At 47.9% G+C, this 23,527-nt stretch overlaps 10 protein-coding genes across 10 annotated transcripts in view; 6 read left to right on the forward strand and 4 right to left on the reverse strand.

Annotated features, from left to right (window-relative positions):
• Positions 1–206: 206 nt before the first annotated feature.
• On the forward strand, positions 207–1,400 carry CNBA1220 (hypothetical protein; the record flags this gene model as incomplete). The annotated part of the gene is made up of 5 exons (XM_773027.1): positions 207–396; positions 466–801; positions 852–1,059; positions 1,110–1,238; positions 1,292–1,400. 5 exons carry the CDS (start codon positions 207–209, stop codon positions 1,398–1,400), a joined length of 972 nt encoding a protein of 323 aa, XP_778120.1.
• Positions 1,401–2,129: 729 nt separating this feature from the next.
• Positions 2,130–3,577, reverse strand: CNBA1230 (hypothetical protein; the record flags this gene model as incomplete). Its single annotated transcript, XM_773028.1, has 8 exons — positions 2,130–2,175; positions 2,232–2,370; positions 2,429–2,670; positions 2,724–2,848; positions 2,911–2,991; positions 3,148–3,240; positions 3,302–3,414; positions 3,559–3,577. The coding sequence occupies 8 exons, from the start codon at positions 3,575–3,577 to the stop codon at positions 2,130–2,132; spliced, it is 858 nt and encodes a 285-aa protein (XP_778121.1).
• A 1,352-nt stretch (positions 3,578–4,929) lies between these two features.
• Positions 4,930–6,423, reverse strand: CNBA1240 (hypothetical protein; the record flags this gene model as incomplete). Its single annotated transcript, XM_773029.1, has 5 exons — positions 4,930–5,125; positions 5,179–5,650; positions 5,700–5,841; positions 5,897–5,961; positions 6,009–6,423. 5 exons carry the CDS (start codon positions 6,421–6,423, stop codon positions 4,930–4,932), a joined length of 1,290 nt encoding a protein of 429 aa, XP_778122.1.
• Positions 6,424–6,778: 355 nt separating this feature from the next.
• On the forward strand, positions 6,779–8,288 carry CNBA1250 (hypothetical protein; the record flags this gene model as incomplete). The annotated part of the gene is made up of 4 exons (XM_773030.1): positions 6,779–7,125; positions 7,182–7,753; positions 7,817–7,857; positions 7,908–8,288. 4 exons carry the CDS (start codon positions 6,779–6,781, stop codon positions 8,286–8,288), a joined length of 1,341 nt encoding a protein of 446 aa, XP_778123.1.
• Positions 8,289–8,962: 674 nt separating this feature from the next.
• On the forward strand, positions 8,963–11,623 carry CNBA1260 (hypothetical protein; the record flags this gene model as incomplete). The annotated part of the gene is made up of 6 exons (XM_773031.1): positions 8,963–9,104; positions 9,169–10,090; positions 10,144–10,293; positions 10,345–10,399; positions 10,458–11,362; positions 11,410–11,623. 6 exons carry the CDS (start codon positions 8,963–8,965, stop codon positions 11,621–11,623), a joined length of 2,388 nt encoding a protein of 795 aa, XP_778124.1.
• A 358-nt stretch (positions 11,624–11,981) lies between these two features.
• Positions 11,982–14,796, forward strand: CNBA1270 (hypothetical protein; the record flags this gene model as incomplete). The annotated part of the gene is made up of 7 exons (XM_773032.1): positions 11,982–12,150; positions 12,203–12,294; positions 12,396–13,328; positions 13,380–13,745; positions 13,797–14,043; positions 14,093–14,248; positions 14,300–14,796. 7 exons carry the CDS (start codon positions 11,982–11,984, stop codon positions 14,794–14,796), a joined length of 2,460 nt encoding a protein of 819 aa, XP_778125.1.
• Positions 14,797–14,967: 171 nt separating this feature from the next.
• On the reverse strand, positions 14,968–15,982 carry CNBA1280 (hypothetical protein; the record flags this gene model as incomplete). Its single annotated transcript, XM_773033.1, has 5 exons — positions 14,968–14,996; positions 15,048–15,261; positions 15,315–15,574; positions 15,636–15,841; positions 15,891–15,982. 5 exons carry the CDS (start codon positions 15,980–15,982, stop codon positions 14,968–14,970), a joined length of 801 nt encoding a protein of 266 aa, XP_778126.1.
• Positions 15,983–16,731: 749 nt separating this feature from the next.
• CNBA1290 (hypothetical protein) lies at positions 16,732–18,164 on the forward strand (the record flags this gene model as incomplete). Its single annotated transcript, XM_773034.1, has 7 exons — positions 16,732–16,754; positions 16,805–16,835; positions 16,883–16,947; positions 16,998–17,196; positions 17,245–17,763; positions 17,822–18,001; positions 18,048–18,164. The coding sequence occupies 7 exons, from the start codon at positions 16,732–16,734 to the stop codon at positions 18,162–18,164; spliced, it is 1,134 nt and encodes a 377-aa protein (XP_778127.1).
• A 131-nt stretch (positions 18,165–18,295) lies between these two features.
• On the reverse strand, positions 18,296–19,993 carry CNBA1300 (hypothetical protein; the record flags this gene model as incomplete). The annotated part of the gene is made up of 7 exons (XM_773035.1): positions 18,296–18,668; positions 18,922–19,312; positions 19,363–19,441; positions 19,496–19,581; positions 19,642–19,709; positions 19,757–19,872; positions 19,946–19,993. The coding sequence occupies 7 exons, from the start codon at positions 19,991–19,993 to the stop codon at positions 18,296–18,298; spliced, it is 1,161 nt and encodes a 386-aa protein (XP_778128.1).
• Positions 19,994–20,388: 395 nt separating this feature from the next.
• Positions 20,389–23,527, forward strand: part of CNBA1310 (hypothetical protein) — a gene marked incomplete at both ends in the record, with an annotated part of 8,342 nt that continues 5,203 nt past the window's right edge. The window contains 5 exons of the mRNA XM_773036.1: positions 20,389–20,601; positions 20,666–20,821; positions 20,877–22,657; positions 22,710–23,353; positions 23,403–23,497. Coding sequence (XP_778129.1) covers positions 20,389–20,601; positions 20,666–20,821; positions 20,877–22,657; positions 22,710–23,353; positions 23,403–23,497 — 2,889 coding nt within the window. The remainder of the gene's footprint in view (positions 20,602–20,665; positions 20,822–20,876; positions 22,658–22,709; positions 23,354–23,402; positions 23,498–23,527) is intronic.

A 23,527-nucleotide genomic window follows, 5' to 3' on the forward strand; every position in this document is an offset into this window, starting at 1 on the left:
TATCAAAAGAGAAATGAGACGAACTGAAGAATAATAATAGAGAATTGATTGTCGACTTTGAAGATAATTCAGGGGCGATCAAAAACCGCGATCTCGTTCGCGGTCACCGACGCAACTTGGCCCGCAACACGGTCGCTTGCTTTATTTTTCAAGCAGTCAGGTCATATTCCAGGCCAGTCTTCCCTTTCCACAAATACATCATCACCATGGCTTCCACAAAATCACTTCTCCGCTCCACTAGAGCATTCCCCTGCATCACTTCTTCTCATGTCAGGTACATTGCCACCTCCGTTCCCCGCAGAGAGTCACAATCCACACCAGGTCAGACACCTCCGTCGAGCAAGACCACCCACTTCGGTTTCCGAGAGATCCCCGAGGAACAGAAGGAGACACTCGGTGGGTATTTCATTTCTACATGTAAACAAACTTATCATTATTACTAAATACAAATCCCTAAACGTTCAGTTGGAGGGGTTTTCAGCTCAGTCGCATCCAGTTATGACCTTATGAATGACTCCATGTCCTTGGGCATTCACCGTCTGTGGAAGGACTCTTTCGTCTCATCAATGCTTCCTCGTTTGCCTCCATCTTTCCATCGCAACCCCAATGACCCGGTGACCGAGAAACCAGTGTTCAAGTGTTTGGATGTTGCTGGTGGTACGGGTGATATCGCGTTAAGAATATTGGACCGGGCCAAGGACAAGTTTGCCTGTCGAGATATCGAGGTGGAGATTGTTGATTTGAACGAGGGCATGTTGAACGAGGGTAGGAAGAGGGTTGCTAAAACCATGTACTACAACAGTTTGTCTAGTTTTCTCGCACAGCTGCCCACGGCTGACAGAACAATCAAGCTCCTCAAATCAAGTTTACTCACGGTAACGCTCAACACCTTCCTTCCCACATTGCCGATAACTCCATCGACTTGTACACCATTGCGTTTGGTATTCGAAATTGCACTTCCCTCCCTGCTGTCCTCAGCGAAGCTTATCGTGTCCTTAAGCCTGGAGGCAAGATCGGTGTTTTGGAGTTTGGTAAGGTTACCAACCCTCTCTTCAGAGAGTAAGTTTGTGTATGTATGTTGGTCAAGATCTGTGCTGATGGATCTATAGGATCTACCGACAATACTCTTTTCAGTTCATTCCCGTAATGGGCAAGATTCTTGCCGGTGACTCTGAATCTTACCAGTACCTTATCGAGTCCATTGAGCGATTTCCTTCTCAGCCCGAGTTCGCCAAGCTGTAAGTCTCATTGGTAGTTGCAACTCTCAAGCATAGGTTAATAACCATATCAGTGTGCAAGAAGCAGGATTCAAGACTGGCCAGATGAGGGAAGGTCGAGGTGGTGCTTGGACTGACTACACCAACGGTATTGCCACCGTTTGGACAGGTGTCAAGGTTTAAATTGCGGAGTGTATACCTCCATATAGGGCTTTGTTTGGTGTTCAAACATCATACACAAAGCAAAAAATCAATGGTACCATGTCGAGTAGTATTGGGCGATCGGGCACATATGCATCAACAATGTTTCTGGACGATGAATGCATTTGTTGAGGTTCTTTTGTCATTGACATTAGTGGTCACCGACACAGATCGGGACAAATAAGACGTCCCCGGGACTTTCCTTACACGAGACAAAAAAGAAAAGCGCTGACATCTCAGAGGACTCGGTGACGTTGTCAAGGACGTCCTGGGACATGAGGAGAAAAGTCGTCCTCGAGACGTCTTGTGATGACGGTCCCGATCTTAGTTCGTTACCATCGACTACCCTAAGGCTACCAGACATACTCCTTATGCCAGCTTCGAGAAAGAGTTTACACCACGGCAATGAAGAGGCTTCGTCACGTGGAGATTATTCTCGTAACAGTGAACCCTCTTTTTTTATTACACTTTCTATCATCATTATTGCAGATTCTCGTCATCGTCTGATGATCCTGTTTTATGAACCGATGTATAATTAATTAATGTCATGTCATCTCCCGAGGAAAAAAAACCAATTATTATCATGCGTCCTCAAACGCTTACAAATGTATTTCAACCATGTCACACAAAATGATTATGTTACATGCTTTTTATCATTTGACTTCTTTCCATACCACGCCAACTCAAGTGCTTATTACTATTTCGTCCATTTTAATGGACACCAAGAGTCTTGAAACTTTCCCTAGCACTCCAGGTTCTACGAAGTCTTATTAGCACTCTTATTGCCAACACGTAAACGCTGCGTGCACTCACTCCCAGTAAAGCTTGATGGAGTCATCCAAGGCACCACCGCCAGTCTTGGCCTGCAGCTTCTTGATGGCTTGGTCAGCATTGGTACCAGGCTCGACACCGGTATTGGTGATGGTTCGAGCCAGCCAAGTAATCAAGTGGACTATCATCAAATAAAGATCAGCATCTGGAAAACTCCCTCGTGCAGCCTAGAAACTGACAATCGACCTCTGAAGGCTCGTTACCGCCAACATATGGACCCTGGTTGTTCTTGGTCAAGGCCTCAGTAATGAAACCTCGAAGGGCGTTGCCGACAGAGTTCCAGAGCTGCTGTCCCTGAGCGTAATGGGCCTTGCGAGTTTGCTCATCAGGCTCGGCAATGAAAAACTCCAAAAGCTGCTTGTTATCGGCTTGTTTCTTGGTAAGGAACTCCTTGAATTCTTCAGGAGGGTTTTCCACGAGCCTGGAAAAGTCTGTTCAACACAGGCCCTAGCGAATTGAGTTCTATTTACTTACTTGTTTAAAGTCTTCTGCCTACCCGCCAAAAAGCCCTTGGGTACCCCGTTGATTTTGGTCTTTCTGTCTTCATCGTCTGTCGCGATCAAAAACGTAGCGTTGGGGTCAATGGCGGCGCTGTGAATCTATAAAATGATGTTAATGATTTTGTTTCAATTCCCGACAGGAAGGCTATTCCTCGACGTACCTCCTCAATGATACTAGCGCCGGAGGAAACCTTGCCCCTAGGCCTTTGAGGAGCAATCTTGACAATCTCGGCGACCGCACTCTAAGAAAACATCGACAGTAACGTCATTCAGCATGTATTCCCATTTGGAAATGTACAGCACATCAGCAAACATCACCACCACGCATCCAGGCTCTCAAAAATGTCCAAGCTCTTTGCATGGAAAGAAGGGTAGTTTGAACAAGGATGATTACTCACAATGGAGTCTGTGAAAGTGTCATTGCCAACAACCAGAGTGGGCACAGTACCGGCAGGGTTGATTTTGAGGTAGCTGGGTTCAAAGTTTTCTCCCTAAACAGGGGGGTCGCATTAGAATCTTTGGAAAAGGTCAGGACCGTCTGAAAAAGCATACCTCGGGAAGGTTGATAGTGGTCCACCTGACGTCCTTGTCCTTCTTCAAGCCACCCTCCTCGAGCGCGATCTTGGGGGCATTGGACCAAACAGAGCCTTCGAATTCGTAAAGTTCTGTGGGCAACGCGGGTTATTAGCAGATGATCCAACTGTATCAGGAATCGACAATGAGGCCCATGATTAAACAGACTCCGGCCACTCTTGCGAGGAGAGATGCTTGTAATCTGATGGATGGGAGGCTTGGGTCGAAAGACTTACGAATCTTGTCGCCAGCCATTTTATATTTGTTGCTAGTAATCGAAGCAAGAATTAGATGAACTCAAGCAAGTAAGAATATGTATGAGTTTGGGCTTAGAATAGGAGGTTACACTTTCTTATATACATGTGAAAAAGGATGATGCAAAGAGCGAACGATGACCGCCAATGGCATAACAATGCGTCATACTATCAGTCGTAATCCGGACCTAACGTCAAATCGTCTGCTGCCGCCTGCCTCCACCAGTGTTGTAGTGGTGGCGCCTTTATTCACCACATTCGTTCGTTATGCCGAGTGATGAAGCTTATTATCTATTGGATGTCTGAATATGTCGTTGTCTGAATGAATGCATGCAGCCTTGTCGTTTAGTCTTATTTTCAAAGGCCGGATTTGAGAAAGGAGATATTTAAATAGTAGATGAGTATACATCCGGACCATTTCCCATGAAATCAGGAAATGATAATGATCGATAGATCGCTGACCAGGCACGCTTGATCGAGGTTCCGCGTCCCAGCGTTTCAAGTTATCTAGCAAGAAGGACGGAAACAAAAAGCCTTTGGCCTAAGGAAAACTGGTGAGAGGAAGGACACAAAATAGTAAGAAGTTTTATTGTGCGAATCACCGATAACAGCGGATAATAAACAGCATTAAAGGATTATCTGAGAAGAGGAATCGAACAAGTCATACAGGGACACAATGCGCCATGCATGACATGGAGGAGTTGAGGCCTCTAATCGAGTTGGTACTTCTGATGATGCTGTTTGCAAATACACTCAGAGATTACCTACTTCACTCACAGTGTGATGACCATTCTTCTTGCGTGTAACCGAGCGACGGTACGGTAACCATGACGGTACCCACCCTTTTTCAGATGCTAGTATCTACAACAACTTAGTGTTCAATTTTGCCAGGGCAATCACTTCATGTTGCTTCAGATGTATCAGTTTTTTGTTCTGCAACGTCGTCGCTCATACTGCTTCGACGCGAAGTATATGCCTGCTACCTATCCAAATACAGTACGCCTACTTCTCTGAGGTCAGTCTCCCAGCACTTTATCTAGCCTCAATTCAGTTGTCGATAATGTGATAAAAGAAGGGGGTGGCTTGCTGATTGAGTACAGGCACCTACCGATACCCACCATTTATTAAATAATGTTGTTCCTATCATTAGGCTTCCTCAAGTGCCAAGAACGTGGTGATGGTAGGTCGATACAGGAAGCACACGAACAGACAGAACCCGAGAAAATGCTATACCTTGTTTTACATACTTAGACCTGTGCAAATGCACCCACAATGCTCCGTACGGCTTCCGCAAATATCTCCTCATCGGACCGCACTGAAAATTGAGTAAATGAATCAAATAAATAGAACATCTCAATACCGCATCCTCTTGGGATCCCTGTCCTGGTAACCTCCACCGCCTCCCCCGAACCCACCACCACCACCGCCGCCTCCTCCACCATAACCACCAGGTCCACCGGCGTTGTCGTAGTCGCGTTTGTAACCTCCACCCCCCCCAAAGCCTCCTCCACCTTGTCCGCCTTGAACTCCATTTTGCTGGCCGGGACCACTGCTGACTTGTTAGTACCACAGACGGACAGTGCGTATCGGATGAGAACTTACCCGAAGCCGCCACCACCGCCACCGTACCCTCCTCCCTGTCCACCGTATCCACCTGGGCCTCCTGGACCGCCAAACCCTCCCTGTTGTTGGCCAAATCCACCAGGACCACGATCTCCTCGATTTTGGAAACCCCCTCGGAAACCGCCTCGTCCAGCGAAACCTCCTCTGTCATCCCCTCCGCCAAATCCTCCTCTGTTACCTCCGCCAAACCCTCCCCTGTTCCCTTGAAAACCACCTCGGAAACCACCACCGCCGCCTCGTCCTCCTCCACGGAACCCTCCTCGGCCACCTCGGAGGTTGCTGGGAGCGACATACGGTGCAGGGGAGGCTTCTGGGGCGACGGGTTTGGGACGGCCACCAAGACCTCCACCGAGACGTTGAGGTTTCCATCCTTTAACAGTGCGTCCACGCTCGACATCGACAAGAATCTTCTTGTGGTGAATAGGAATGCCTTCAGCGTCCTTGTATGCGGCTAGCCAATCGTAAGTTATTAACCTTCTGAACAGCAATTGAAGGCCCACCTTTCATATCTCGTTCTCGCTCATAAACAATAAAGGCGTAGCCGTTACTCTTGCCCTTTCGATTTCGAACGATACGTATCCGCTCGATAGGGCCATACATTTCAAACTCTCGGCGAAGGTCTGTCTCGTTCGCTTTCTTAGACTGTGGAACATCGTGTCAGTGAGAACGGTCAGATAGGTTTACAACATCTACTTACTAGCCTTGAGATGAAAAGGGTTTTATAAGGGTCACCGATGGCTTGAGCGTCATCCTGAGGTTTATCTGCAGAAATGTTAGTGACCTTACATAGACGGTTAGATAATACCCACAGTTGCTCTCGGCATTCTTCTTGTACTCCTCTTGCCTCTTCTTCCTCAATTCCTTCCTCATTTTGACAGCCTCCTCTCCAATGATACCCATCTCCGCAATCTTATCTCTAGCTGTCTTTTTCTTCTTCTCCTTGCCAGAGTCCTCCGCGACCTCTCCATCTTCGCCATCTTGCTTCAATTCCATCTTTACATTTTCCTCCTTTTGTTCATCGAGAGCTTTTTCGGGATTCATGCCCATCCCTTGCTTGACCTCAGCATCTTCGGCTTCTTCTTTTATACGCTTAGCAAGGCCGGCAACACCCCCAAGGTTGTTTGGACCTCGGATGCGTTCGTCCCTCGTCAGGGGTTTTAAGAAGGGCGGCTGAGGTCGAGGGGCGAAAAGCTTCAGGAGGTTAGGAGGAAGGAGGTGTGACATGTTGGTTATCGGCCCTTCGTGGGGCTTTATTGAGGATGTTTTTGCAGGTATACTCTGTCTGTCCAGTGCTGGTTATCGAGGACTGCAATGGTGCTCGCTGCTGGCGGGCTCGCGAAGCCGGCGTTACCCGGAGTCAAATCATGTGGCACTCACCGGGAAATTCATTACGTATCGTCTTTTCCTCGGTCACTTCCACCACTTTTGCCGCGCATTATTAATTTATTTGTTCAAATTACGCCCGGCGGCATGCCGAGGGGCCATGAAATCGTTATAATCCTTCCTTTTGGCTATATATGGAGAATGACAGATTTTCCCACCAAGTTCTCCATGCATATTCACAATTAGGCTGTCTAGCATGTCCGTCGATCCCATCGTAATTATCGGTGCAGGCCCTTCTGGGCTCCTGCTCGCCCGATACCTTCAACTTCACCACATTCCCGTCGTCATCTACGAGCGCGATTCTTCCCCTACACATCGTCCCCAGGGTGGCTCTTTAGATTTACATGATGAAACAGGTCTCAAAGCTCTGAAAGAAACGGGACTGTTGGACGAGGCTAAGTCGTATATGAGGGCAGAAGGGGAGGCCATGAAGATTGTGGATAAGAGTGGGAAGATATGGTACGATGAGAACGGCAAAGAAGTCAAGGCACACACGGAATTCCAGGACGGGGAGCCGGTCACTGGTAGGCCTGAAATTGATAGGTATGGTTACTCCCATAAGAGCTCAAAATCTGACTGGTGTAACTGAATTTGTGTAGGACGGACCTGAGAAATATCCTGATCAAGTGTCTTAATTCTGATACTATCAAATGGGACCATGCAGTCTCGTCTTGCTCAAAGATCTCTTCTTCTCATTACCAGATCAACTTCATATCCCAACCGTATATCACCACGCCCTACCTGATCGGCGCAGATGGAGCATTCTCACGTGTTCGTCCTCTTATTCACTCCACCTTGCCATCATATTCGGGGGTGTCGATGTACGAGCTCACAATTCCCCCTAAAAACATGACACCTGAATTGAAAACGTATGTGGGCCAGGGATGCTTGTTGGCTCTTGATGAGGGAATGACTGTCTTGCCGCAGATGAATTCCGGAGGGCTATGCAAAGTCTACGTCGGGCTAAGATGTCCTGAGAATTGGACTGATGAGAACCCCTTGCCTGATAAAGGGAAACGGGAGTGGTTAGCAAATCTCTTTCAAGGTTGGCATGACCAGGTGCGAGATGTTATCATGGCGAGTGAAGAGGACAAATTGGTGATCAGAAGAATATGGCAATTTGACCCAGATTTGAAGTGGGATACAGACTTGACCGGAGTCACAGTGATGGGTGAGTAAGCCATGGTCTGTTGGATGCAATAATGATAATGATGCTGACTGAAATGTGTTCCAGGTGATGCTGCTCACGTCATGTCGCCTTTCGCAGGTGAAGGGGTAAACCAAGGTAAGCACAAAACCCTACCCTCGAACTTGCCGCTAATTAGAAATCGATCTTCCTTCCTGTAGCTCTCGCCGACGCCCTGGAGTTAGGAATATCTTTGGTATCCCTCTTCACCGTTCCAACCCCTCGCGCCTCCAGCCCTCCTTTCCCCCTTTCTCTTCTCCCCATCTCCCAGCCTCGTTCAAAACCCCTCATTTCATCCCCATCACCTGCTGACCTTCATCACGCCCTGCGACATTTTGAAAGGAAGATGATGCGCCGAGCCAGAAAAGAAATGATTGGGTCTAAGGAAAACATGGACATGTTTTTCGGAGAAAATGCGGCTCGTAACTTGACGCATTGGATGTCGACGTTCATGATACGGTTCGTTTGGCAGACCGTAACCGAGTGGCCGGTGGACTTTCTAAAGGCTATTTGGGATTGATCGGCAGAACGGTGTTCAGTTGATATGAAATACATGCATATATGTTCATAATAAATGAGATCTTGAACCAGATTTTTGGCAAGTTGTGATTCGAGACAAGACACATGAAAAGATCTGAAAAAGATGAACCCTCAGTAACTGTCAAACAGGCCAGTGCTCGACATAGACCAGCACCATCCGAAGAGGCGACTAGGGTCTCCGAGCTTGACTCTATTGTGTTGGCAATTCTCATCACTGGGCGTGAAAGAAAAAGGACAAAAAGAAAAGGTAAGATGAAGAGCAACAAGGATACAAGACACAACCGACCTTGCGCCACAAGATGTGCCACCTGGCTTGTCGTGTCCTGTAACCCTGTTGATTCGTCATTAGCCTGTTTTGTAACTTTGTAAAATAGAGATCTTTTTGATGCGAATGAAAGAAAAGAAAAGATCGAAGAAACAATTTCTTTTTCCGCAACAGCAACCAGCAGTTTTGCAAGACGGTGTTATCAACAACAATTGTCCCGTAATGGGTTTATCCCACGTCATCTTTCGATGCCTCCACTTTAAGCCTCGAGATTTTCAGTCCACCACCAACCATGGATAGGTCAACAAAAGGTAAACGAAAACAAGATATTAATCTTTCAGAAATATCGTAGATATACGGATTTCTAGCAAATATAGCCTCTTTACACTATGTCCGATCCACGTTTCGCCAGCGTCAAAACCGATCCCAGATTCCGAAGGCCTAAGCAGAAGAACCTCAAGGTCGAAATCGATGAGCGTTTCAGAGATGTTTTAGAGAGCGAAGAGTTTGGTGGCAAAACTAAGGGCGGAGGTAAGTGCTGCTAGCTGTAATATCAACTCGGCGCTTTTCCAGTGCCTGATTCGAGTTTATACAGCCAAAGTCGACAAACGTGGTCGACCCGTCACTGCGTCACATAAAGCCGACCAGCTCAAGCGTTTCTATCGTCTCAAATCCCCTGAGGCGGCCGAGGGCGAGGGGGAAGGCTTTATCGATTACGCTCGTGGTGAAGGCGCTCTGTACTCATCAGGATCCGAAGATGAGAGTGACGAAGATGAAAGTGAGGTGGAAGAGGAGGAGCTCGAAGTTGGAGGGAAGAAGAAAGTGCGGTTACCGGCCATGAGCGAATCCGAGTCTGAGTCTGATGATGATCATCTCGATATCGATCTTTCTGAAAACGAAGAAACTTCTGTTCTCCCTCCTGAGACAGATGAAATACCTTCTGACAATGAGTCTGAGACCGAGCCCGTCGATCCTACCAAACGTATCGCCGTTGTCAACCTCGATTGGGACAACATGCAAGCTGCCGACCTTTACGCCGTTTTTAATTCTTTCCTCACAAGACCTGCTACCAAGGGCGAAGTGAAAGCTCCATCTGCGTTGGGTAAGCTTCTGAGGGTCAGGATCTACCCAAGCGAATTCGGTAAGGAAAGGATGGCGAAGGAAGAGCAGGAAGGCCCTGGCGGTGGTATCTTCATAGGGAGCAAGAAGAAGAGGGACAACAAGAAGGAACGTATTTCTATCGCCAGGAAGGAAGAAAGTGATGACGAAGAGGGAAATGAGGAGGAAGACGATGAAGAAGAAGAAAATGAGGTCAGCGATGAGGACTCTGACGAGGAGGACGAGGGAGACACTGAGGAAGAGAACGAAGACAACTACGACAAGCCGGCCCGCAAGTCCAACGACAAACTTCACAAGGAGATCGACGGTCTGGAAATTTTTTCTGACGTTGGGTCCGAGGCTGGTTCTGAGGATATTGATATGGACCAGTTGCGGCAGTATCAGCTTGAAAGATTACGGTGAGTGCAAAGTCATTGTCATTATGGAGTTCTATCCTGACCTATCTTAATAGATACTACTACGCCATTGCGACTTTCTCCAGTGTTGCTGCAGCAGAATACGTCATGAACGAGTGCAATGGTACCGAATTTGAGCAGACCGCCAATATATTGGATTTAAGTTACGTGCCCGAGGACATGACTTTTGATGAGGACTCTGTCAAGTGAGACCCTAGATTTCGTATCGTAAATAGGAGACTCACCACTTCTTACAGGGATGAAGCAGATAAGGAGCCTAAAGCCTACAAGGGTAATGACTTCGTTACCGACGTAAATGCCAATATCTGCGTGAAAAGTATAATAAAACGCTAACAGGATATGATCTCAGGCTCTTCGACACTCCAAAGTCAAGCTTACTTGGGACCAAGACGATCCCAACAGAATTAAGATGACTCGACGAACTCTTACTCGAGAAGAAATTGAAGAGCAGGATTTCCAAAATCTTGTTGCTGCCTCTGGAAGTGAAGTTGAAGAGTCTGACTTTGACGATGACGAAGGTGCGGGAGGCGAGAGCAAGAAGGACAAGAAGAAGAAGATGAAGGAGAGAAAGGAAAAGCTCAGAAATCTTCTTCTCGCTGGTGGAGATGACGAGGATGGAGTCACTGATGTTTGGGGCAAAGCTGGAACAGCGTGGGCGAATGAGCTTGAGGATATTAAATCTGCCGCTCTGAAGGACAGGTCCAAGTCTGCTTCCAAAAAGGCTAAGAAGGGAGAAGATCTTGAGATCACATTCCGTCCTGGTCTTTCCGTTGCCAAAGGGGATGGGGGTGAGGAGAATATGACTTCCTTAGAGAGATACCAGTTGAGAATGAAAGAGAAGAAGCAGAGAAAGAAGGAGAAGATGGAGTTGAAGGCTGCGGCCAGAGAAAGGGGCGATGAGGAGAAGACAGATGGCCAAGATGAGTTTTTCGGCAGCGATTCTTCAGAAGAGGAGGAGGAGCAACAACCCAAGCCCAAGTCTAAGCCTAAATCTCTTGAACCCACCCTTCCAGATGAGGACGATCTCGCTGCTATCGTCGGTACCAACGAACCTGACTCAAATTTCTCTATGAAAGATATCATCAAAACCGAGAAGGAGGCTGGTAAGAAGCGAAGGAGGAGAAAGGGCAAAAAGGGAGAGCAAGAAAGAGATGTCGAACTTGGTCCCGATGACTGGAAAATTGATGTTAAGGACGATCGATTCAAGGCTTTGCATGAAGAGCCAGAATTTGCTATTGATCCTAGTAACCCTCAGTAAGTTGCGACGAAACTTGGAAAGAATGAAACTAACTTTGAAAAAGCTTCGTCAAGACAAAGGCTATGCAGGATCTCCTTGCAGAACGGACCCGTCGCCGTAACAATCAAAAGAAAATTGAGCCCGAAGGACGCAAGTCTGCAACCGGTGTTAAGAATGTTGAGCAGAAAGAGCAGGATTTGGATTCTTTGGTGGCTAGCGTGAAGCGGAAGATGGATCAGAACCAGCATAAAGCGAAGAGAAAGAGGACAAGGAAGTAGTTTTGTACAGCCTTGTTTGTAATGTATATCAGCTTTATTAATTCGCTTTCACCGGCTTGCAGTATACTGGTTCGGCGCTCACGGCTATATTAAGAATGAAATAGCCATGGACGGAGCAAGCTTCATTTTATATAGTTGCTCAACAATAAATGAAGCAAAGGGCGAATTTATGGGCCGAAATTCTAACCAGTGCCCAATATTTTGAGATGAAACCTGGAGATGAAAAATATTGGGCCAAAGTATCCTCATACTGCAATCGGAGTTCGGTTTTCTTTCGAGGTCTTGAGTCGCAACATTTTGATTCTTTCGTTGTGATTGCATTTCTACATCTCTTTCATCTCTTCTCTCACGACTCACCATGGCCGCCCCCTCTGAAACTACCATCCAACTATCGCCAGAAGCTGAGGCCCAGTACGAGAGAATCACCAGAAATCTCCAAGAAGTAACTAGCGGGGATGTTATCAGGAAGGTCTTAAGCGAAGGGAAGGTCGTCAAAGCTTACTGGGGCACTGCTCCTACTGGCAGGCGTGAGTTTAAAGCTGTAGGCGTATAACAATGAGATTATGCTGATATATGCAGCCCACATCGCCTATTGCGTCCCGTTGCTCAAGATCGCCGACTTTTTGACAGCCGGTGTCAATGTCAAGGTTTTGCTTGCTGGTGAGTTGATTGTTATGATAGATGTTGCATTGATCGATTATTGATGCTCTTTTTATAGATGTACGTCCGATGTTACCATATTCGTTACCGTCACTTCTGACCTATGTCGCAGCTCCACGCTTTCCTCGACGCCTCTAAATCTACACTCGAAACCGTCCAGTACCGAGTCAAGTACTACTCAAAGCTTCTCATAACCGTCTTCACTGTCCTCGGTGTGCCTACCGACAAGCTTGAATTCATCACGGGTTCCAGCTACCAGCTTAAGCCTGACTATACTCTCGACGTCTATCGATTCCACGCCTTGACTTCCACCAGAGAAGCCGAGCACGCCGGTGCCGATGTTGTCAAGGAGTCAGAGTCCCCTCTTATGAGCAGCTTGCTCTACCCTGGTCTTCAGGCTTTGGACGAACAGTACCTGGATGTTGATTTCCAGTTCGGTGGTGTAGACCAGCGAAAGATCTTCATGTATGCCGCTACTTTCCTTCCCAAGTTAGGCTACTCCAAGCGTGCCCACCTCATGAACGCCATGGTTCCTGGATTGTCCGGTGGAAAGATGTCTGCTTCCGACCCAAAATCCAAGATCGACTTCCTCGACACTGCTGCCGACATAAAAAGCAAGATCAAGGCTGCTCTCTGTCCCCCTGGAGAGGTTGAGAACAATGGTGTCATCGCATTTATCAAGACTGTGCTCATTCCCATCCAAGCTCTCAGGATTGAACAGGCCGAACGAAGGGGTGAGAAGGCTCCCGTTGGTGAAGGAAGCTTTGTTAAGCCTGGCGCTCCTGAGGGTACCATTTTCTCCATCTCCCGACCCGAGAAGTTTGGTGGTGACATTCACTTCAAGAGTTACGAGGAGCTCGAGAAGGCATACGTTGCTGGTGATATTCACCCTGGAGACTTAAAAACTGGTGTTCAGGAGGCTCTGATTCAATTCTTGGGTCCGATTAGGAAGTCTTTCGACGAAGACAAAGAGTGGCAGGAGGTCGAGAGGACGGCTTATCCCAGCTCTTCTGTTGCCCCCACTGCCGAGGAGCCCAAGAAGGCGGTGAGTAACAAGATAGTCACTCTCGTGAGAGCCTACTGACATACAGCGCAGAAGAAGAAGGATGTCAGGTCCAAGCCCCCTACCGAGGAAGAGCGCGCGGCTCTCCGAGCTGCAAAGGAGAAGGAGAAGGCTGCTAAGGCCGCTGCTAAGGCCGTCAATGAAGGCACTGCCCCTCCTGTTCCCCCTATTGAGGACATCACTGCTTCCCAACTTGCCCAAAGCTCCAAGGATGCTGTCCAGATCACCACAAGCAATGCAACCAGCAGCTGCGTCACCAGTACCAACTTGTCCAAGTTAAAGCTTTTGGCCAAGGGTAAGGTCAGGGACATCTACGCTTTGCCTGGTAAGGAAGACGAAGACAAGCTCCTGTTTGTTGCTACCGACAGAATGAGCGCTTTCGACGTCATCATGAACAATGTGGGTGTATCGTTTTAGCATTTTGTATGGGTTGACTTATGTAGTATACAGGGTATCCCTTCAAAAGGTATCACTCTTACCACACTCTCTCTCTTCTGGTTTGACAAGCTCAAGAACATCATTCCCAACCACGTCCTCCACCCCTCTCCTTCGGCATGCTTCTCTACCCCTGCCCAGGCTTGGGAGCAATTCCCCAGGAGCTTGGACGAGTACAGAGATCAACTTGAAGGTCGAAGCATGATAGTGAAGAAATGTGAGGTTGTGAAGATCGAGGCTATCGTCAGAGGCTACATTACTGGTATGTCTACAGCTTCATTCATATTACACGTAAAGCTAACATCATATAGGATCTGCTTGGTCCGAGTACAAGAAGTCTCAGACCATCCACGGTATCCAGATGCCTGCCGGTTTGGTCGAGTCTCAAAAGCTCCCCAAGGCACTTTTCACCCCTTCCACCAAGGCCGATCAGGGCGAGCATGATGAGAACATTCACCCTGACAAGGGTAAGTTTGAATGTTGCAGGTAGTTTCGGGTCAATGCTGACTCTGGTGTAGTCAAGGACATTTGCGGTCCCGAGCTCGCCGCGAAGATCGAGAAGGCTGCCATTCAGCTCTACACCGAAGCCGCTGCTTACGCCCTTGAGCGTGGGGTGATCCTCGCCGACACCAAGTTTGAGTTTGGCCTCCTCCCCGACCCATCATCCCCCAACAAGACCACCCTCATCCTCATCGACGAGGTCCTGACTCCCGATTCTTCCAGGTACTGGGCTGCCGCCGATTACGTCGTTGGCCAGCCTCAGCCTTCATTTGACAAGCAGTACCTCCGTGACTGGTTGATCAAAGAGGGCCTGAGGGGTAAAGAAGATGTGACTCTTCCTGAACACGTCGTTAGCGAGACTAGAAGCAAGTACGAGGAGGCTAGGGATAGGGTCATGGGACTCGGAGAGTTTGGCAAGCACGGTCAGAAGGGAAAGATTGCGGGTGATGAGGTCGCGTTGCAGACTGACCAGGCTGCCGGTGCTATCGAGGAAGAGGCCAGAAAGCAGCTCTAAGGCAGCGATTTTGGGTTAGTACTTTGTAGAGGGGTAGATAGAAGAGATGCCATGGTTGTTTCATACCATCTTACATGTTATATCTAAAAATACACATAAAATTTTACAGAGCTTCAATATGCCTCGCACTGTTCATGTATCAATGCAACGTTCGGTAGTCACCTATCACTATCATTTGCTGGCAAAGAACCAGGTATCCACTGCGAACATTTAGCTCAATGTATCTCTTCAGACTTATCAATGAAACTCACTGTCATTAGCATGTTCGCTCGTTCCAGTGCTCATATCCACGCTTCCCTTCAGTTCAAAGCCGACACTATCCATGGCGGCAAGTATGGTGCAGCTCAAGAGTCGGGCATGAATGATCTGATCGCCATCAGATGTATACCATGGTAGTCCCTTCAGCTTGAACTGATAACATCCGGGCTCCTTCTCCCTTTCATTCTGTATACCTCTTGGCCATGTCTGGCCGGCCCATCAGCCCACATGTTGCTAGTGAGCGGAGGGATGGAACTTACCCTCACGGCGGTCATGAAAGCTTGCTTTACATGGTCGTTCGGCGGATCGATTATTCTCACCTTATCGCCTTCATTAAACGATATCGAAAAGAAATACCTCTCCTGGGGATATACGGAATGCAAAATCAAAGTGTCCTTGTCGAATTGCTTCTTGGAAAGGTCCACGGACATGTGTAAGTACCATCCATGCTTAGAGAGGGCATGCAGTACATGACAAAGAAGACGTCTAGCCTGGACCGCTTCAGCTCCTTGGCCTGACCCTATTGTTGTTTACTCTTCAGTATACTAATAAGACCATTGGAACTATAGAAGATTGCTTACAAGGGTATCCTGAAAGCTTCCACTCCAAGCTCTGATACATAGGGAACTTCCCTTGTAATCCAGGTACCCAAACACGGAGAATGGCCTGTTCGACATCATCATACACGACGGGTGGAAGACCAATGAGACGAATACGGTCGGAGCGAGCGAGATGGATGCATCCGAATGAGTGAGGGAATGGTGGTGGTGGAGTGAGTGGCCGGGCACTGAACGTGAAGTCAGTGTGTGGTAATATAAGGCCGCATATAAATTCACGAGGTAGAGCTCTCGCCGTAGGACGGAGGAGGAGGGACGTCGGCTTTATGATCTCCTTTGGAAGATGCTAAGAACTCTGAAAACTTGCCCATTATGAGTATGACGACAGCTGCAAAATGATAGTTTTGACCTGATAGGATAATAAGAGGACATTGGTATTATGAGATGCTGCAAAGAGGTTGGTCGGGCCAAGTCGCCACACATAGAATCAGTCGCCGGCTCGCCGACCAAACAAATATTGACGCTGGACAGCAACAATCCGTCGGTGATTCCCTTCCTTGCTTTGACCGATGCTTAAAGTGTGATGTATTTAATACATATGTATCTTCCTTATGTCTACTATTTTTAAGGCTCTACCTATGACGGCGAAGCTTTCCCACTAATACACTAAATTTACCGCACACTAACAAGCAAAAAAGAACCAAATATCGACTACAGCTACGCAGCAGAAGATCGTCAATTGAATCCCCAGCATTCCTACATTCACTCAACAAACACTGCTCACTGTCGAAGAATTGACCCGTCGTTCCCTATACTCATGTATACATTGCCCATCAGGACCAACCCGACACTCTGCATCAGAGTACGGTACAAGCCACGCATAACACTCAAGGCCAGCGATGAGCTCATCACCCATACTTACGCCTAAACCATAATTTTTCCCACTTCAACCATTATAAAAGGTGGAGGCGCGACTGATATACATGCTTAATTGCTCCCCCACATTTCACGCGACGCGGTTCGAGCTCAAGCATGGTCTGACGAAGTTCGTGTCAGTGAAAGAGAGCTTCGTTATCGTTGTCCATCGAGTATACAGGGACCCGGACACAGAACTGGCAGGATGGCCACAGAATTCGATGATGTGTAGGTGCAGCATATAATTTGCATAGTCACCGAGCTGACAACCGTCTCAGTCTCACAAATCAACCAGTTGTCATTGACAATGTAAGCTACAGCACACAAGGAAATGACATCTTAATGACATGTCGTAGGGTTCCGGCAATATCAAAGCTGGTTTCGCTGGAGAGGAGCAACCATCGTGTTATATTCCTTCATTGTAGGCTAGAGGCACATGCTCACTAACGTTAATCAGCTGACATTGCTTAGTGTGGGTCGACCAAAACACCCTCGTGTGATGGCAGGAGCTATTCAGGACAACCTTTTCATCGGTCGACGAGCACAAGAGTTCAGGGGATTGTTAAAGATCAAATACCCAATGGAGCATGGTGTGGTAATGGACTGGGATGATATGGAACGGATATGGGGCTGGGTCTATGGTGAAGGATTAAAAGCGTTAAGTGAAGAAGTGTGTCAGTTATGTTCTTCTCAGATGTCCAACTAAAAGATTAATTAGCACCCTGTGTTACTTACTGAAGCACCGCTCAACCCTAGACAAAACCGAGATATAGCCGCCCAAATCTTTTTCGAAACTTTCAACGTCCCGGCCTTTTTCACCTCTGTCCAAGCCGTTCTCTCTCTTTACTCTTCTGGCCGCACGACCGGTATCGTCCTCGATTCTGGCGATGGTGTCACCCATGCCGTTCCCGTGTTCGAAGGTTTCTCTATGCCCCATGCTGTTAGGCGTATAGACCTTGCCGGGCGAGACATAACAGACCACCTTCAATTGTTGTTACGGAAAGCAGGGCATAACCTTCACACATCAGCGGAAAAGGAAGTGGTGAGGACGATCAAGGAGAAGACTTGTTACTTAGCATTGAATCCAGCGAAAGAGGAGAAAGATCAGGGTGGGGCATGGGAAGAATTCAAATTGCCCGATGGAAAGGTGATACAGCTAGGGACGGAACGATTCCTTGCACCCGAAATCTTGTTCAACCCCGAGCTGGTGGGGCAAGAGTATCCAGGTGTCCACCAAGTGAGTGGGTTCTGCCCTGATCGAAAGCACTATCTAAATAATTTAAATAATTTTCTAGGTAATTGTTGACTCTATCAATCGAACCGACCTCGACCTTCGAAAATCTCTTTTCAGCAACATTGTCCTTTCCGGCGGTTCCACGTTGTGTACTGGTTTCGGTGACAGATTACTAAATGAAGTCAAGAAACTTGCTGTGAAAGATGTTAAGCTAAAGATTTATGCTCCTCCAGAACGAAAGGTCTGTGATTGACATTTATTATTGAATTTTGCTGACGATATCGTAGTACTCGACCTGGATAGGAGGAAGTATCCTTGCCGGTCTCAGTACATTCAAGAAGATGTGGGTATCGGCGGATGAATACAAAGAAGACCCGGATATCATCCACAAGAAGGCATTTTAATGTTTCATTACGGGGACGAGGGATATCCTAGGTGTCATACCAGTCATGTATTATACCTTTGCACATGTCATAAATGTCTACGTTGCACAGTTATAATGTACGTTATGATGGTTAATGTTCCATCTTTCATGTTACTCGATACTTGCCGCTCCCAAACAAGCATACTCGGCTCTCATAGGCGTCACACTGATCCATCCTTTTGCGAACGCCCACGCATCTGTGCCTTCAGGCACACTCCCTTCAGGTGGAAATAGTAACGGGTGCATGTTGGGCGCAAAGTGGAACTTGAGCTGTTGCTCCTCGTCCTTCGTGTTTTTGGGCGTGATTGGGGATGGTGGGGCAGGAGTCGGGAGCGCGGCGGGGCCGGCAGTGGATGTTTTAGAGGTATGTGGATGAGATGGGAGGGAGGTGGAGGTCTGTACGGTGTTGGGCTTGTCTTGGCTCTTCATATAGCCATGAGCAATCTGGACGGGGTCATCTCCGGGATCGTACAACGCTTTTGACCTAGGAGGGGGAATGTTAGATTTCTGTCCTTGCTCTTAAATCTTGATTATTCTTCTTCTCTTCTTCCTCTTCGGAAGCCTCGGCCACGCTTTGTAGAAAGGTCACAAATGAAGAGATGACTGGTTGGTCTGGCTTGGAAGCGTTGGATCGCCAGTTGAGGGAAGGGTCGCCATCCACAAAGAGGTGGTTAAGCTCCCATCCCCAAGGCCGAGATACACACCAAAAGACAACGAAGAGCAGGAAAGACACTCACAGTTTAGTAGTCTTGAATAATCGCCCATACGCATTTCTCCACATCTCTGTTGACACTATCTTTCTCTCGTTCTTCTCAAGAGCCGCCTCGACAAGCGGTATATTGATGCTATATATCGGCACAAGTCCCTTCCCACCCACTTCTTTATCTTCTCCCCAGTTATCGAATAACTGCTGGCACACATCCACCGCTGTCTCGGTTGCGAGTTCAAGAACTCTATCGGAAACTGGACGGGTGACGACACCGTAAGAGATGGCTATACAGGGCATGTGGTCTTCATGTAAGGACGGGGAGGTCAAGGGACCGGGAATAGGGACAGAGAGGGAAGCGGCAAGGGTAGCGCCAAGAGTACCGGACGAGAGGGCGAATGCTGTTGAGGAGTTACGGCCATCTAGATCGGATATCAGCGTTATTATACTTTTTCTGTAAGGGATGCATTACGATTAGGACCGGAGATGACAAGGTCGATCTGGCCAGGGTAAATGTTGTGCAGTGCGATGTTGGCGCATGTTGCGGGAGTCTAGAACGGGCATGAGATGTCAGCCACAACCGCATTAACTAAAAGAACGCATACTCCAGATAGAAGAACCCATTCCATTGACTCTCCTTCTTTCAGCGGACGGCGAGTCTGAGTTATTTCTCCTTTCAATCCATCCGGTTCTGTTTCAGATGAAAGCTTCATCAGCGTCGGCAACAAGTGTCTAATCATATGACATTTACCAAGCGGATAGAAGTAGTTGGCAGTGACGATGTCACTAATAGCATATGACTTTCCGACCCTGCGTTGGCTGATTAGCACAAAGAGCTCGCCATGAAACACAATTTGTTAACTTGCCAAGATTTCTGGCAGTCAGGGATGACTACTCGTACGTCCCACCCGAGACGTGACTGAAGGAGTTTGCAGAATGCATAAATATTGGGAGAGGAGGCGCATGGAGGACCATCGTCATTCTGCTCCGAGTACATTTATCATACATGAGCTACATGAGCCAAGACTATATCAAGCCCTGTAAGGCGCACTCACGGTCAAAAGAACGACTGGCTTCTCGCTGTATGTCTTGAGCTGAGGCATATTATGGTGTATATATGGAAAGTGGGGATAGAATACGATAGGAGCACAGCGGACATATATCTGGTCTACGGGCTGTTAGCTGAATGGCTTATCGTTCACCTGAGATATACTGACAAGGGAGAGTCGGTCGTTGCTTTGAAAGTCGATACCCATTTTATAGTATGCATGATGCCCAGAACCGACAGCCGGCGGCCATGTCCGGTTCTCATGGTGACAACCCCTCCACTCTGAGATCGGGACAACCGCCACATGGACTATCCAGGCTAAAACGCCGTCGCTCTTACGCTTCGCGCTCTCTCTGCTCCTGGCTGCTTCATATGCCATCTCAGATACATCTCGCCACATCTACTTTTTGTATAAAACCTTCCTTCCTCAAAACCCCAACGCGCCGCATCATGTCCACCGTTCCGCCAGGATTCGGTGCGCCGCCCCCGGGATTCACCCCTCAGCCAAACGGAAACGGAGACGGCATGGAGGGAGACTTCTTTGGACAATTAAGCCAGGAGGAGATTGATAAGAAGGCCAGAAAATGGAGGCAGAGTCAGAAGAGAAGATTTAACTCTAAGAGAAGACAGGGTGGCGGTGGTGGTGTGGATTTTGGCAAGGCTGTCAGTATCTTTTGTGGAATGTGAATGGGAATGAGTGGCAATGTAACTGACTTTTGCAATGTAGGATCTGCCGCCAGAGCACATCAGAAAAATCATCAAGGATCACGGAGATATGTCAAATAGGAAGTTTAGGAATGACAAGCGAGTGCATTTGGGTGCCTTGAAGTACGTGCCTCATGCGGTCATGAAGCTTTTGGAGAACATCCCAATGCCCTGGGAAGTAAGTCACAATCCTATTTTCGGCCAGGCGTGGCTGATGCATATCACCATCACAGCAAGTACGAGAGGTTCCAGTGCTCTACCACATTTCCGGTGCCATCACCTTTGTCAACGAAGTTCCCCGAGTTATTGAACCAGTGTACCACGCTCAGTGGGCTTCTATGTGGCTTGCGATGCGTCGAGAAAAGCGAGATCGACGACACTTTAAGCGAATGCGATTCCCTCCATTTGATGACGAAGAGCCGCCGATGGATTATGGAGATAATGTATTGGATGTTGAGCCGTTAGAGGCCATTCAGTTGGAATTAGATGAGGAAGACGATGAGGCTATCTTGGAATGGTTCTACGACCCCAAGCCCCTCGTTGACACCCCTCAAGTCAATGGGTCCAGCTACAAATATTTCCAACTCGCCCTTCCTCAGATGGCCAACTTGTACCGAATTGGTAGACAATTGTTGAGCGATTACTCGGACAACAACGCATTCTATTTGTTCGATAAGAAGAGTTTCTTCACCGCCAAAGCGCTTAACATTGCCTTGCCTGGTGGCCCCAAATTCGAGCCGTTATACCGAGACATGGACGCCTTCGACGAGGACTGGAACGAATTCAATGATATCAACAAGATTATCATTCGAAACGTCATCCGATCCGAGTACAAGGTTGCCTTCCCTCATCTCTACAACTCTCTTCCTCGATCCGTCTACATTGGTGTCTATCACGAGCCCAAGAACGTTTACATCAAGACCGATGACCCCGACCTCCCTGCATTCTACTTTGACCCTCTTATCAACCCCATCTCTCAGCGAGTCGTGCAGGAAGCTCACACTCCTCTCGTCTCCCATGAGGATCAAGTCTTCGGATTTGGTAACGATGAAGATGTTGAGTTCGAGTTGCCCGAGGAGGTAGAGCCATTCTTGGGAGAGAGGGATTTGGAGAATGAGAATACTTCGGACGCCATCGCGTTGTATTGGGCACCATACCCTTACAATTTGCGAAGTGGCAAAATGAAGCGAGCTCAGGATGTGCCTTTGATCAAGAACCTTTATCTTGAACATTGCCCTGACGGTCAGCCCGTCAAGATTAGAGTTTCTTACCAGAAGCTTCTTAAGGTGTACGTGTTGAACGCTCTCCACAACAAGCCCCCCAAGGCGATGGTCAAGCGAAACCTTTTCCGAAGTTTGAAGAACACCAAGTTTTTCCAGGCCACCACTCTTGACTGGGTGGAAGCCGGTCTTCAAGTTTGTCGCCAAGGTTACAACATGCTCAACCTTCTTATCCACCGAAAGAACCTCAATTACCTCCATCTTGATTACAATCTCAACCTCAAGCCCATTAAGACTCTTACGACCAAGGAGCGAAAGAAGTCTCGATTCGGTAACGCTTTCCACCTTTGCCGAGAAATTCTTCGTCTCACCAAGCTCATTGTTGACGCCCACGTTCAATTCCGACTCGGTAACGTCGACGCTTTCCAGCTTGCTGATGGTCTTCAGTACATGTTCGCGCACGTCGGTCAATTGACCGGTATGTATCGATACAAGTACAAGCTTATGAAGCAAATCCGTATGTGCAAGGATCTCAAGCACGTCATCTACTCGAGGTTCAACACTGGCCCTGTTGGTAAGGGTCCTGGTGTCGGTTTCTGGGCGCCCGGATGGAGAGTCTGGTTGTTCTTCATGAGGGGTATTGTCCCTTTGCTTGAAAGATGGTTGGGTAACTTGCTGGCTAGGCAGTTCGAGGGTAGGAACAGTAAGGGTATAGCCAAGACTGTTACCAAGCAAAGAGTGGAGTCTCACTTCGACTTGGAACTCCGTGCTGCCGTTATGCACGATATCTTGGAGTGAGTGTCTTTCACCTCTTAACAGTAACGGGTTGTATCTAACACGATGCAGTATGATGCCTGAAGGTGTCAAACAAAACAAGGCCAAGACCATTCTCCAACATCTTTCCGAAGCTTGGCGATGCTGGAAAGCTAATATCCCTTGGAAGGTCCCTGGTATGCCCGCTGCCATTGAAAACATCATTCTTCGATACGTCAAATCCAAGGCCGATTGGTGGACGTCTGTTGCCCACTACAACCGAGAACGTATCAGGCGAGGCGCTACTGTCGACAAGGCTGTCGTTCGTAAGAACCTTGGTCGATTGACGAGATTGTACCTCAAGGCTGAGCAGGAGAGGCAGAACGGTTATCTAAAGGACGGTCCTTACATCACTTCCGAAGAGGGTACCGCTATCCTTATCTCTACTGCTCACTGGTTTGAATCTCGGAAGTTTGCTCCTATCCCCTTCCCTCCACTTTCTTACAAGCACGACACCAAGCTTCTCGTTCTTGCCCTTGAAAAGCTCAAGGAAGCGTACAGCGTACACGGTCGACTTAATCAGTCTCAACGAGAAGAGTTGGCGCTGGTTGAGCAGGCATATGATAACCCGCACGAGTGTTTGTCGCGTATCAAGAGGTTATTACTGACTCAACGCGCGTTCAAGGAAGCTGGTATTGAGTTCTTTGACACTTATGACAAGTTGATCCCTTGTTATGGTGTGTTCATTTTCATTTGCCTGCGATTTGAATGCTGATAAGTTCATAGACGTTGAGCCTCTCGAAAAACTCAGTGACGCGTATCTTGACCAGTTCTTGTGGTATGAGGCCGATAAGAGAAGGCTTTTCCCTAGTTGGGTCAAGGTAAGAAGACTTGCGATTATTCGTGAAACT

Source organism: Cryptococcus neoformans, chromosome 1, assembly GCF_000149385.1.
Source record: "Cryptococcus neoformans var. neoformans B-3501A chromosome 1, whole genome shotgun sequence".
Classification (NCBI taxonomy): domain Eukaryota; kingdom Fungi; phylum Basidiomycota; class Tremellomycetes; order Tremellales; family Cryptococcaceae; genus Cryptococcus; species Cryptococcus deneoformans.